Here is a 13,403-nt window from a genome sequence, read left to right as displayed (position 1 = left end):
CAGATGAGCTTGCATAAGCAGTGTACTTCTCTAACACAACCAGAGCTTTCCTCAGTCTGCCTTATGGCCCTCTGTAGAGCACCAGTTGAATTAACAGGGAAGCTGAGGGGTGCTCCAGTAAAGGTCAAGATTAGAAGAAATAATGGTGATGATGTAGTCTGCAATTGCCTTTTTGACTCTGATGTGGGCTCCTTGCTTTTGTAGCTCCATATCGTCCTACTACTGCTCAGCTGAGGGACCCCTCTGGTAATAGGAGGCCATTATGCTTAATGGGGAAGGAGTTGAGGAGCAAAGCAAAATTTAATGAATTAAAGTTTTCATCTACATTCCCTGTATCTGCCTTCCCCATCCAGCTGGCCTCTGACTGCCTAAATGACTGTCTGATTATTACTAGGATCTCTAAGGATGGAACTCTCTGAGCAACAGACATCATGCACAAGCCTAAAGAAACAAATAGAAGAACTACAAATGGAGCTGAGGAGTGTGAGGACACTGAAGAAGCAACAGGCAAGGGACCAGTTTGTACTTCATTGCCATGTTGTGTTTAGCAAAAGCAATAGTATCAAATTTTTTTCTCCAGTGATAATAAAAGTATACAGTCTCTTATAGAAATGGAATGGGTTTTCTGCCTTTATGTCTCACTTTAAATATTTATAATTTTTTTCCCTGTGGGCAGGCTTTTTCTTTCCAGTTAAAGATCAGAATCTACAAAAGAAGCAAATGAATGAATGTTACACTAAAATAAATTCTGTGGAGACTATAGAATATATTCAGAAAATTTTGTCTTGCACATACATAGCATGGCACATATAATTAACCCCACATCAAATCACAAAAATGCAGTGCACACAATTCCAGGAAGATGTTAACATTAAGAGTCTGTGAACAACTAAATTTGGCCTTTTTCTTAGGAAGGAAGTAGCCAAAGCCAGATCAGATCTCTTCACGATGAACTGGAAAAATGTCAGAGTGAAATTTCCGAACTCAAGAAAGAGAATTTACTTTTGAAGGATGCAATGGAGCTGCTCGGTGCTGAGTTGGAGTCACAGAAGCAAGAAGCTTCACAGCTTCAGGATAGAGATAAACAGCATAGAAGGTTTGCCTTGAATTCACACTTGACAGTGCTAATTAGAGATTCAATAATAATGCCAGAGTGGAGTTCTAAGTGTGATGCATGTCAGAATCTTTCCTTTCTAAAGTACTAATTTTAGAAACTAGGGATTTTGCAAAAGCAGTAGATCATTTCACATTCTCCTCCAGCCATAATACATGCATTTGAACTAATTGTTCATTATATGTCACAGAAGAATATGTCTAGTGTATCCCCACAGGAATGACCTAAGAAGGTGTGCATAATTTAGCCTTTCAAAGGCACTGGAAGACATAAATCCCAAACTCATCAAAGAGCTATTAAAAAAATATAGAAATCTCTGTGAATAAATATCAGATTTTTATACATACTCTCTGTAGCTGAAACCAATGCACTGTTAATTCCAAAGGGGACACTTGGGAATGCTATATATACCCTGTGAGAGTTTGCTTTGGCTGTAGCAGCCAGCTTTGCACAGGGGAAGTAAGGGCGGTGCCAGTGGATACTGACAGTGCCTCTGGGCTGATGGTGAGCCTGGCACTGTGAGGGGCTGTCAGGGCACAGGAAGGGCAAGGTGATTTGAGTCTTGGCCATCTTGTAGAAGGTAAACCATGTCTTAGTGTAGCCAGAGGCTCAGCACATGTTGTGCAAATGAGTCTTCCCATTTCTGTTCAGAAAAGGTGTAGAATCTCAGGATCAATTAGGTTGGAAAAGACCTGTGAGATCATGGAGTCCAACCTGTGACCAAACACCACTATGTCAACTAGACCATGGTACTGGCTGCCACATCCAGTCTTTCCTTAAACACATCTGGGCAGCCCATTCCAATGTCTAATCACCCTTCCTTTGAAGAAATTCTTCCTAATATCCAACCTAAACCTCCCCTGGCATGGCTTACAAAGTAGACAATATGGGATTCACTGCCCACTGTATTTGTATGGCTGTGGAATCCTTTGAAATCTCTGGATGAACGTACTTAACATATTCTCTTTGCAGAGAGACTGAGGGATCTGGTGTCTGGGTACCTTTCAATTCATTTTTGCAGTGGTGTAGAATGTATGCCCCTAACAGTGCAAGCTGTATATAGAAAAGGATTTCTGAAGAGTGCGCCCTAAAAGAAATCTTTAAAATTATGGCCCAGAGTCCAGAGAAATTAATTATGGCCCATATAGTCCAGAGAAAAGCACTCAATGGATAGAATGTCTCTCTGCAGACTGTCAGAGTGGCCAGAGTAATTCCATTCCTGTCTACCAGTCAGTAGATATTTAAAGAATGAGAAACTTTTTTTTTTTTTTTTTGCCATTGCACTCTTTGGAGAGTTACTTCAAAGTGAATTTCATTTCAAGCTTTTGAAGCAAGATCAACAGAGAGAATTGCAAACCAGAGAGTTTCACTAATGCCCTGAAGCTACCTTGAAGGAATTTAGAGCCTCTGTTCATGAAGAGAAGAATTATTCACATGTCAGCGCTGAGGTCTAAAAGGCCTCAAATGCTAAGACTGCTGGGCTGGAGGATTTTCTTGCAGGGAATGAATAGTGTAGCTCTACTGCAGTAAGCATTTGGGAAGGAAGCATTAATGGAAATTATATAAGGAGAAATCCTTCAAAAAACTGGAGATAGAACCAAAGCACTGGAGTGGACCCTGGCCTCTGATACAGGCTGCTCTGAAATTAACCCATGGATGACTTGAAAAACTAATTTGCAGCTCTTGTTTTGTTTTTGCCAGACTAATAATTTGTGTAGGGGAATAGTTAAATTGGTGCATATAAGTAATTGCTATTTTTACTTTTAACAACAGGGCCCCTGTCTTATGCCAGTTTCTTTTCTGATTTGAAAGCTGATAGTGGCTTGTTACTTGCATGTGACAAATTTTTATAACAAATTACTAAAAATTACTAGTCCTACTTTTGCCAAGTAAGTGAAATCCATAATCTGCTTAAAGTAATAATTCCTCTTTCCATTCTCTTGAATTGTGTGAATTCCACCTCCAGTACAGAAAGCTTTTACAAGGATGAGGATAAGAGCAGACAAAGGTGTTTTTACGGGAAGAGAGAACAAGTCCCCAAATAGCTCTTCCGAAGGAGAATATTCTACTCCTGAATATTCATTTCAAGGAATCCTTCTCCCTTTTTTACTCTTATTCTTCCGCTGCTTATTTTATACTAAGTGCCAAATGAGTCACTTCCATGACTGTACTCTAATTTCAAGGGGAAAAACCTTTCATGGACCTTTTGAAACAGAAACAAGTGAAACAGGCTTGAGAATACATTAAAAAGAAGATGGGGGAAATGAAAGATAAGCCTAATATCTTTTGTGAAAATTACAATTGTTAATATGCTGAGTTAAGCACGTCTATTTTAATTAGTAAACCATAAAACACGGACTCTCAACTGAGTTAATAAAAAAATTTCTCCAAACAATACCAAACGAAAATCAAACTATGATTCTTCAATAGATGCCTATTGCTTTTGAGAGTGGGATTAGAATGCAGTATTATGGTTAGACTTAAGAAAATATTAGGCATTTTTTAGTTTTCAGTTTATGGTGTTAAACATGTAGCAGTATCTTCCAAAATATATTGTGCGAAATATATTAATTTTGTAGTTAAAAGCATTGTTAAAGCATTTCTTCACTTTTTTTTTAGTTTTAGGATGATGATAGGCAGTATGTAATGAAATATATCATGAAAGCCTCATGTTAAATGCCAGATATTTCAACATAATTTTATTTAATACAAATAAATTCCTATGGTACTTCGTTGTCATGTTTTATCATTAAGATTGATGTACAAACTAACCCTAGACAGAATATTAATAGCACCATTATATGGAATAGATCTTGAATTTCCTGAAGGGCGAAGGTCAAGTGCTTTTCAAAATAATTTTTCTCTTCTTCAGTGTTAAAATATTTCTTCTCAGATTGCAACCAAAATGTCAGTCCAATCTGTAGGCAGAAGTCAGATCTTTGCCCAGTTAACTACTTTTGCAGTCAATAAAACTCCTCAAAACTGCATGCTTTGATCAATGATAACAAACTAATATTGAAACCTGAGAATTCAGACATATTTTAATACCAATGAAAGGCTACTGGTAGAAGACCTCAATATCAAGCATAAAAAAGAACTGGATATACTGAAACAAGATCACCGGAAGGAAATTGAAAACATAGTATCTGATTTCAGCAGCACTCAGGCACATCTCCAAGCAAAGATTTTCTCCTTAGAAACTGCGTAAGTAATTTAACAATAAACTCTGGCTCACACTGGCAATGAGTTCTGGTTTTATTTATTATTCTTAGTATGTACAGCTTTTTTATCAATCATAAGTGAAATATTATAAGGATCAAAATAGAGGTTTATAGGTATTGTCTTTGCAAACCAAAAAGACCCAGACACATTGTAATAAATTCTGGATATTGTTTAATCTAAAGCACTATACATGAAGTTTTACAATGTTAAATTAAAACTTGCATGTAGGATCTAGAAATTCTATAAAGTGTGAAATCATCTGTTTTACAGATGACACCAGAGGCCTTGATCCATGATCTTGTACTTAATTTTGTTCAGCAGAGCAGCATCGTTGAGTAAAAGCTTGTTAACCTCATTCTCACTCCCATAAAAATTTCAAAGGAAAATTATGCCCATGTAAATAAAAGCAGTTTGCAGCCCCCCATGGATTTAAGAAGTTCAGTGGTGCTTCAGATTGAACAGCAGAGACCCCTCAGAAATAATCCCTTATATATATTCCTCCTCCTTTTCTCTTATCCCAATTGTTCAGAAGCAGCAGAAGTCCAGAAGACAGACTTGGCATGTAAGCAGGCCTCTAACCTTTAAACCTTTCAGATGTGAAGATTTATCTTTTTATTTTAAATCAGAGATAACTCTAAGATAATAAGAGTCAGGGGTGGTCCTCTCAAAAATGTTTACTCACACATTAAAAAAGGGAAATTTAAGGAATTTAAAAAGCTGAACTCAGACTACAGGTTTTGACTTAGCAGGGTTACTAAAGCAGCATGTACATCCAAGCCTGTTTTCATGAAAGTTACAGGAATTCAGTAATTCTGAGGATTCCAAAGTTACTGGGTCAGAAAAGAGAACAAATATATGAATATACATATGTACAGATATTCTGACACTGATTTCTTTCTTTAGGAAATTAGACTAGCAATATGATGTGCAAGCTTGTAATTATTTCACACAAGGGGCTGGATTTTACACTGGACAGGTGTTGTGGATTAACCCTGGAAATTTATTTTGGAACTCCAGAAGATTCTATACTTCTACATAAACAATGTACAGGTGCCCATTTTATAAAAATCCTGTTTTATTGGAAAGGCCTGGCTATGTCCCTGTATTTTAGGCTTGGAACATAGGGCAGAGTATATCCAAGGTTTCTCTTGAACGTAATCTGAGGAAGTTTTTTTCTGGTCTACATTTTCTTTGGTACAGACTTAAAGAATTAGAAAAAAAGTCAAGAAAGTGGGAGTCCAGGGCTGAGGATACACACCTTATAAACTGTCTGCAAGACAAATTAAGTGAGAGAGAAGAGATTATCAAGCAGATGGTGGTAAGACTGCTTTTTGTATAGACATATGTATTTTGGAATCTATTGCAAGGCTCTATTCAGTGTTTCACATATTGCTTCATGCTGGTTGTCTCTGTTCAGGAATACTTTGACAAATGTATCTTTCCATACCAGCTTCCAATAAATACCTGTTTCCATACGCACAACTTTGTTTCCCTTCAGGAAGGAAGAAAATGTCAGCATTCACTTTCAGCCAACACTGAATCTTACAGGAATCGGTCGTTTTCTTTCAACCCTAATACAGCATGCCTGACTCCCTCCATGAAGGTAAGATGAGTAATGCAATTAAAATCACAAATTGTGATAGTTTTGTTACTATTTGAATTTTATCAGGACAATAAAAATACTATCCATTTTTTATGATTATGTTATTCAGTAGAATTCTTACCAGTGCCAACCTACAGTCAGTTGTTGAGCATAAGAGAAATTCATTAGAAGTATATATGCAACATAGATAACAGGTGTTTAAATCAATATAAAACACTACAACTCTAACATCAGTCTTCTATTGGGATAAGCATGGCCATTGCTTGCAGATTTTGGAGTTGCTAATCAGGATATTGCATGCATTGAGGAAAATGATGAATCTGTTTTAGTTGCCTGGTATCTGCCTTTTGTCATTCCAGCCCCTCTGCATGGTATTTCTACAAATAACCACAGAAAGAAGGGAGGTCAAGTTGGTGGAAAGCTCCTTGATGTGTCTAAAATCTCAGGGTCAAATACACGTTGTTTTAACTGGGTGACAAAATCCATGGATATAGCATACCCTGAACATTTAATTTAAGTGCTTATAGAAAAAGACAGAAATCTTCCTATTTGGGTGTTCCTTATAAGGTATTTGGGAATGAGGTATTGTTAAGGTTTCATAGAATAAATTGTAAAAAACTGTGTATGTAATGAAGTTTTCTGTTGCAATAAAAAGCAGAAGAAAAAGGTTGAGATGCCCAGTCGTGTTGTCAGTGTTCCGAATTTAGCTTCTTATGCAAAGAGCTTTTTGAGCGGTGACTTGAGATCAAAAAGAAGTGCTCCTCAAATAACAAAATCTGCAAGCTTAGACCGGAGTTCTGGCTGCCTCCGGGTGGGCTCTCCATCAACACAGTCCTCAGACAACAGTGCTGCCACAAGGTATTTGTCCATTTTGTATGGTGATAAATGAATTCATATTTAGAATCTTGTAGGCAATTCAAACACATTTGGCACATAGAAATACACAACAATGTATATACAAGGTTCCTACTGTGCAGTGAACTCTGTGTGTTTGGTTTTCTGCAGACAGATCCAGAACTTTACTGTAAAAGTGGGCTACAATTCCTGCCCAGCAGACCTTATGCTTGCAACCTCTCCTGGTAGGGGGAAAAAAAAACCAACCAAACCAACCAACCAAAACACAGACACACACAGACACACACAAAAAAAAAAAAAAAAAAAAAAAAAAAAAAAAAAAAAAAAAGAAAAGGAGCTGCAAGTATTTAACTAGGAACGTAGTTAATTGTGAACATGGCATCTTTCCGTGGTTCTGTTAAGGATGTGTGTCTTGTGTGTCTTCCTTCTTATTTTTATTGCTTCATCTTGCACTTGGTAGATATGGATGCCATATTTTTATTTTAAGAGGTATTTGAATGAATCTAACCTGATCATTTGGCAATTTAGAGATTTGAAAACTGATTAGCATATACTTAACTTCTGTGGGTTCTTCTCTCTGAGGAGTTTCAGTTTGTCAAATTTTTGAATTATGTAAACTATGTTCAGTGTTATAACATCATTAAAACTCTCATGGATGCTCTCTTCAAGAAATAGTTAAAATGGAAGTAGCTAATATACAGTTAAAAAACCCCCAAACCTTACCACTGTATTTCAGGGCAAAATCTAGCCTTCTCAGCTATCTCCTGGTGGAGATTTAGTTATCCTGTAAATTATGTGCAAGAGAATTCTTTCCTTGGGGGCAGATGGTGCTGACTGCTGACAAAAACAACCTGGGACACAAGCTTAGATCCTGTTTGGCAATTCCCACTTTAAGATAAAAACGTGCTGTGTCATGCCAGATGACTGTCAAGGCAAATGGGATTTCTGTTTTAAAGGGAAACAAATGTACAGGGAGTCTGAGGTTAGCTTGGCTGCTACTCACTTAATTCTTTTAAATCAATCAATCATAAGTCCTATTTGCTATCATATGTTAAAATAATCCTGAATGGTGGAAAATCAGGACAGGAACTATGTAATAGGATTAATTATGAATGCCAGGTAGTGTTCAGATAAATCTTTCCGTTTCAAATAGAACTTTTACCCAACATTTTTAATGCATACATTGTATTTTGTATTTTTAAGAGCAAATTGCAGCTGCCATTCTCTGTTTTGCAAAACTACATATCCTTGAAGCATCCTTTGTTTAATTTTTTGGGGGTGTCAAGTTAAGAACTATGTTCAAATCTTTCTCCATAGCTGTTAAGCTCTGCTTCATGCTTTTCTTCATGTTACAATCAGTGCTGCTAGTCCAGTTCCCTGCCTGGCACAGATCCCACTAAAACTGTAGCTGGCACCTTTTGGCCTCATCCTTTCATGTGAGCACAGAACCATTCATGGGATGATGAGTTTTTCTGGGAAAAGTATTACATGTTGATAAGACTGTAAGTAAGTAGGTTGGTGATGCTAATTCTTATTTGTTTGCACAGGACACATGGCACTGAACCACCACAAACCAAAGATGACAAAAAACAAGACCCTCCGCATCAAGAATGGTTTACTAAGTATTTTTCATTTTAAAGCAAACTATTTCCGTACTTCTCAGAATTACTATAAAATCATTCCTGTTTTCTTTTTAGGAATGATAATCTAATAGATGATTTAAGGAAAGAAAAAAAAAAAGTAATTTCTAAGTTAGGAAATACCTGCACTCTCTTGGATCTAATAACTATGGAGTTACAGGCATGAATTTCAGGAAAATGCTTTTTTTTTAACAACTTCTGTAAAAAATAAAGGAAAAGTTTGGATACAGTTATGTGAAAAGATTTTTTACGAAGAGACTCTATCAATCCACAATTTCATTAAATATGGAATTTGGACTCTGATATGTTCTGTTTTGTTTTGTCAATTTGGCACCAGCTGAAAAAATATCTTCCTTCTGCACATTTATATGCTTGCTTCATCAGCTGTTTAAAGTTCTGCATATAATAATGTAATTTTAAAAGTTTTTAATGCTTTTTTGTTAAATTAATTTTAAGCTGCACAGCATGTAGTGTACCTTTAAAACTAGCATGTTTATAGCAGACTGGTTTAGAAATAATTTCTGGTTTGCTTCATAAACTGGTTTGTATAGTCAGCTATTTGCTATGTAATATTCCCATTGAATTTCAATATCTGTATCAGCCTGTTAAATTAGGATGATGTGTAACTATGAACATTAAAGCTTGTAAATTATCCAATTTCTGTGCTTTTCCAAAGAGTTCTGTTAATGCTGAAACAAGTCAGACTTGTGCACTGAGTTCCAGTGATGGCAGCTGCACCCTTGTACCTTTTAACTCCATACTAATTTTATGCCCACTTAAAAGCAAAGTGGAGGAATGACTACATTTATCAGATCATGCTAATTCATTGCTGGCAGGAAAGAACCAATGAATAAGTTGGCTCTTGGGTAATTAACCCATTAAGTGTAAAAGGCAGGAAAATGTGCAACCAGCAGCTTGCTATTTAAGACAGGATAGTTCCTCTTCAATTGCTTTGAATCCCCCTTTCATTTACACGAACAGGGCCCAGCTACCTAAAAAAATGTTCTACATGCAAAGAGGTACTTCCAGCCTAACCTCTTCTTATATCCAACAGCCAGCAAGAGCTACACCAGAAGATGCAATCACTTCATACAAAAAAAGCCACTGCATCTCACTGGTGGTGCAAAGGTGGAAGGGCGGGCAGAACACTTCTACATGCCAAACCCTTTTCATCCCAGTTATCTAGTATTTTTTCCACGAGCAACTGTTTGGCTGGAAAAGTGAGTTTGGCAGTAGATTTGGAAAAAAGGCACTTTTCACGCTTGTAATCAAGAGATTAAATAGTGTACAGTAACACTGGTGGGTACCTTGGCATCTGTGAGGATGGAAATGTACAGCACTGTTTTCATTACTTTTCATCCATGCTGCCCCAAGAACACTAGAAATTTCAATACACAATTAGCAAATCTTATTTCCAGGGTTACAACAATTAACTATTCAATGCTGGCCCTCTAGAAAACTGTATGTAGAAAAGTGGTTATATGGATGAATTAAATTTGTTGCTTAGTAACACATAGGACTCTTTTGCTATTTCTACCTCCAAAAGCTTTTTTGGCTACATTTAACTGACTAAATAGAGCACTGCAACAGAAGGTAATTCTGTATACTGGACAGTGATGGTGATCCTACCTCCACAATGAGTGGTCTGTATTTTGTGGTAGGTGTTTTGGAACACCTCTTCAGTAGCCTGAGAGTCAGAACATCAGTAACACCAGGTCTGCATTACATCTCCCACTCTTTTGTGTGTGCTTTTCCATTTCAGTTCATCCCATAAGAACCAAATTTTAATATACCAAGACACCTTCCATAAGGTGAGCCAGTACGATGGAGAGTGACAATTTACTTCAAAAAAAGTGATCTGACTTACATACAGACTATTCTAAGAGTGTTTCTGCAGTGGTACTCATGGATAATTACTGGATCACAAACATTTAAATATTCCCAAAAAATCAAACACTAATCTTTGCAAATATTTTGATCATACCAAAAAGACAGAGGGGAAAGCAAGCACCACCCTCTCTAGAAGGAACAGGATGCATTCTGGGAGACACCCTTCTACCAGAAAACACCCTGAACAGGAACTCTGAATATTTTCCATTAAAACATAAAACATAAAACCATATTTCTGTAATAAAAGAAAAGAAGAAAATAAGAAAATTTATTTGGCTTGTTTTAACACTATTTGCAGTACAAATTGCATTATACAAAAAGCATACAAAGAACACCATTGCTTTTAAAATATTGAGCTGTGTCAAACTGAAGATTATGTTTGCTTCATTGGAGCAGGAATATTTGCAGATGCTTGTTCTAAGTAAGCTAATGGACCTTGAGGCATTTCTGCAGGTTTTTTGTGCTGTACACTGATGTCTTCCAGTACCTGTTGCCAGTGTCGCAGTTTACTCAAATGTTTCTGAATTAATGCTTCTTTTCTCTGCAATTCATTTCTTAATTCTGAAACATCCTATGGATGAAAAAATTGTGTATTAGTATATAGACAGTATTCAGAAGTATAACCACCCCACATAAAGAGCATGTAACTTTCTTTGGACCTTGAATTTTCAAGCTGAACTTACAGTGGAAAAATGGAATAATGGAAAAGTGTCTAATGATACAGAGGGAAAGCAGTGTGAATGCACTAGTGCCATTCACCTATGTCACACATTTCAGAGATCACCATCCCCAGCAAAATATGACTAACTAGTTTGAGTCTCTTCCAATAAATTATCAGCTGTGTTCCAATACTCCATACAGCAGCAGGTATCCAGCTTCTCCAGGTTCATGATGAGAGTTATGATAACAGTATCATGTTGAGAAACCCAAAATTATGAACACAGCGATGAAGGTACAGAACTCATCTGATCTAGCACAGGACAGGTAAATTAACATACCTCTTTAATTACTTGTTCTGGTTTCTGGACTGATAGCTGCAGTCTTTTTTGTAGAAAAAAGCATTCCGTTTGTCTTGCAACATCCAGAAACTTTTGGATGCACTGATCAACGCCTAAACATATAATAACATTTAAAGAACAGCTTCCAAAAAATAAGACTTCAGGCTGGTAATGGTACTGGTCTATTAAAAACACTTTTCACAGTACCTTCCAGAACGAAAATATTCAGACTATCTAAATTAATGTATTTATAAACCAGTAAGTCCCTGTGTAATTCACTGCTTTGCAAACATACAAGTTATTTTAGAAGTGCAGGGTAACACTTCCTCCCATGTTTTATTTCTGACAAGGAGTAATAAAATAATTCATGGAACTTGGTTGCATGCCTAAGCATCAAGCTCAGTGTAGGGTTCTAAACTACGCACTTATTGAGGAGAATACTCTGCCCTCATATATTACACACTACTGTCTTGGTAATAAAAGCTGTTCCATGACAGCACATGAATATGGTCAAATATCCAGAAAAGATTTTTAAAGCATTTATGCCGATTTTGAAACGCCATTTGAGTGAAGTTTCAGAAAATTTTCAGAGACAACTGCGCTTCTAAGTCAAGAGCCCTTTTCAAACTCCTTATCATACCAATATTTATTCCACCTCCACGGAGGTGTGTCACTCAAGCCCTAAAGCAGCTATAGAGCTGCTTGGCCTTTCCCATTTCCTGCAACCGCTTCGTTCAGCTTCGAATGCCCCACTTCACCTCCCTGGCGCTTTAAACGCATTCGCTGCACGCCAACCCAGCCCCAGGAGACAACTGGCACACTGCGACCCTCCCACCACACCCCGGGTATTCCCGGTGCGCTTCTCTCCTGCCCCCGCTCCCACAGCGTTCCGCCGGGCAGGGCGGCCGCCGCTCGCGGCCCGGGCTCACCGGTGCGGATCTCCTCCTGGTCCGTGCCGTTCACGTAGTCCTGGCTCACCAGCGAGGCGAAGCAGGCCTGCGGGCAGGGAAGCACCGCGCTGAGCGGCTGCGGGGGGCCGGCGCAGCCGGGGCAGCGCCCGCCCGCGGCTGCCCCCCCTCACCTCGAAGGACGCTTCCAGCTCGTCCACCAGCGTGTTGTTGGGGTTGCGCGGCCCCGCGGGCGGCGGGATGAGGCCGGGCGGGCCGGGCGGCCCCGGCGGCGGCCCCGGGGCCTGCGAGCCGAACATCCCGCCCAGCGCGCCCGCCATGGCGGCAGCGGCAGCGGCAGCGGGGCGGGCCCGGCGCGGCCCCGCCCGCCGAGGGCCGGACCCCCCCCCGGGCCAGCGCGGCTGTGGGTTCGTGCTTCGCCCCTCGCCCTTTCTCTGGGCCCTCTGAAAAGGGTCTGGCACCCTTCTCTTGGCACCTGCCTAAGAGATACTGTAATGTCTTGATGAGACCAGTTATATTTCTCCAGGCTAAACAGACCCAGCTCCTACAGTCTCGCCTCGTAAAAGATGTTCCAGACCCTCCATCCTCACAGCCCTCTGCTGGACCCTCTCCAGTAGCTCCATTTCTTGCATTGCCGAGCCCAGAACTGGACAGAGCACTCCAGAAATGGCCTCAGCAGGCCAGAGGAGGTGAGGAGGATCACCTCCCTCAAGCCGCTGGCCACACTCTTCCCACTCCCCCCCAGGATAGCACTGGCCCTGCTGGAACAAGGCAAGCAGGGACAGCAAAGCCATCCTCCCCAGAGGAACCCTCCTCCTCCAGCCTGTGCCCTGCCTGTCTCACAGGTGCAAGCCTAGGTAAGCACTGCTTCAGCATCACTTGTTCCGCAACAGCATTTAACAAAAACCCAAAACCCCACCCTAAACCAAAACAAATCCCCACCCCATGGGCTTGGATCCCCCAAATTGTCAAGAAAACATCACCTCACATTTTAAGTGTCAGGTCTGTTTGATGTTTGAACTGATTCTGGATATAATGTCCCTGCTTGGAGGGTGGCCACCTCACACCAGGTAAGAGGGAACTATCAGGATGACAAAAACCATGTGAGATAAGGGCAGGTCCCCCTAAAAAACACACAAACACTAACTTGCACCCACTAGTTTTCTGAAAAAT

The 13,403-nt window shown here is 39.4% G+C and overlaps 2 protein-coding genes across 4 annotated transcripts in view; one reads left to right on the top strand and one right to left on the bottom strand.

The window, feature by feature from the left end:
- The window catches only part of FAM184B (family with sequence similarity 184 member B), a 37,273-nt gene extending 28,182 nt beyond the window's left edge, over positions 1 to 9,091 (top strand). Inside the window, exons 6-12 of one of the 3 annotated variants that reach the window (XM_030270811.4) lie at positions 395 to 507; positions 912 to 1,096; positions 4,172 to 4,318; positions 5,537 to 5,654; positions 5,835 to 5,939; positions 6,598 to 6,797; positions 8,342 to 9,091. In XM_030270811.4, the coding sequence (XP_030126671.4) occupies positions 395 to 507; positions 912 to 1,096; positions 4,172 to 4,318; positions 5,537 to 5,654; positions 5,835 to 5,939; positions 6,598 to 6,797; positions 8,342 to 8,432 (959 nt within the window). In that variant the 3' untranslated portion in view covers positions 8,433 to 9,091. Of the gene's footprint in view, positions 1 to 394; positions 508 to 911; positions 1,097 to 4,171; positions 4,319 to 5,536; positions 5,655 to 5,834; positions 5,940 to 6,594; positions 6,798 to 8,341 lie in introns of all 3 variants that reach the window. The other 2 variants (XM_030270809.4, XM_012573661.5) reach the window with 2 other exon arrangements.
- A 1,465-nt stretch (positions 9,092 to 10,556) lies between these two features.
- MED28 (mediator complex subunit 28) lies at positions 10,557 to 12,687 on the bottom strand. The gene is made up of 4 exons (XM_030270812.4): positions 12,404 to 12,687; positions 12,252 to 12,318; positions 11,323 to 11,435; positions 10,557 to 10,895 (listed from the first exon to the last, which is right to left on the bottom strand). Exons 1-4 carry the CDS (start codon positions 12,548 to 12,550, stop codon positions 10,698 to 10,700), a joined length of 525 nt encoding a protein of 174 aa, XP_030126672.1. The 5' UTR covers positions 12,551 to 12,687; the 3' UTR covers positions 10,557 to 10,697.
- Between the last annotated feature and the right edge of the window lie 716 nt (positions 12,688 to 13,403).

Source organism: Taeniopygia guttata, chromosome 4 (genome assembly GCF_048771995.1).
Source record: "Taeniopygia guttata chromosome 4, bTaeGut7.mat, whole genome shotgun sequence".
NCBI lineage: Eukaryota > Metazoa > Chordata > Aves > Passeriformes > Estrildidae > Taeniopygia > Taeniopygia guttata.
The sequence above is the reverse complement of the archived record's forward strand: the minus strand, read 5'-3'. Positions and strand labels throughout refer to the sequence as shown.

Coding starts and splice junctions, on each gene's coding strand:
- MED28 (XM_030270812.4), bottom strand. CDS start 12,550: ATGGCGGGCGCGCTGGGCGGGATGTTCGGCTCGCAGGCCCCGGGGCCG. Junction 12,319..12,403: donor AGCTGGAAGCGTCCTTCGAG/GTGAGGGGGGGC, acceptor CCCTGCCCGCAG/GCCTGCTTCGCCTCGCTGGT. Junction 10,896..11,322: donor CAGAACAAGTAATTAAAGAG/GTATGTTAATTT, acceptor TTTCATCCATAG/GATGTTTCAGAATTAAGAAA.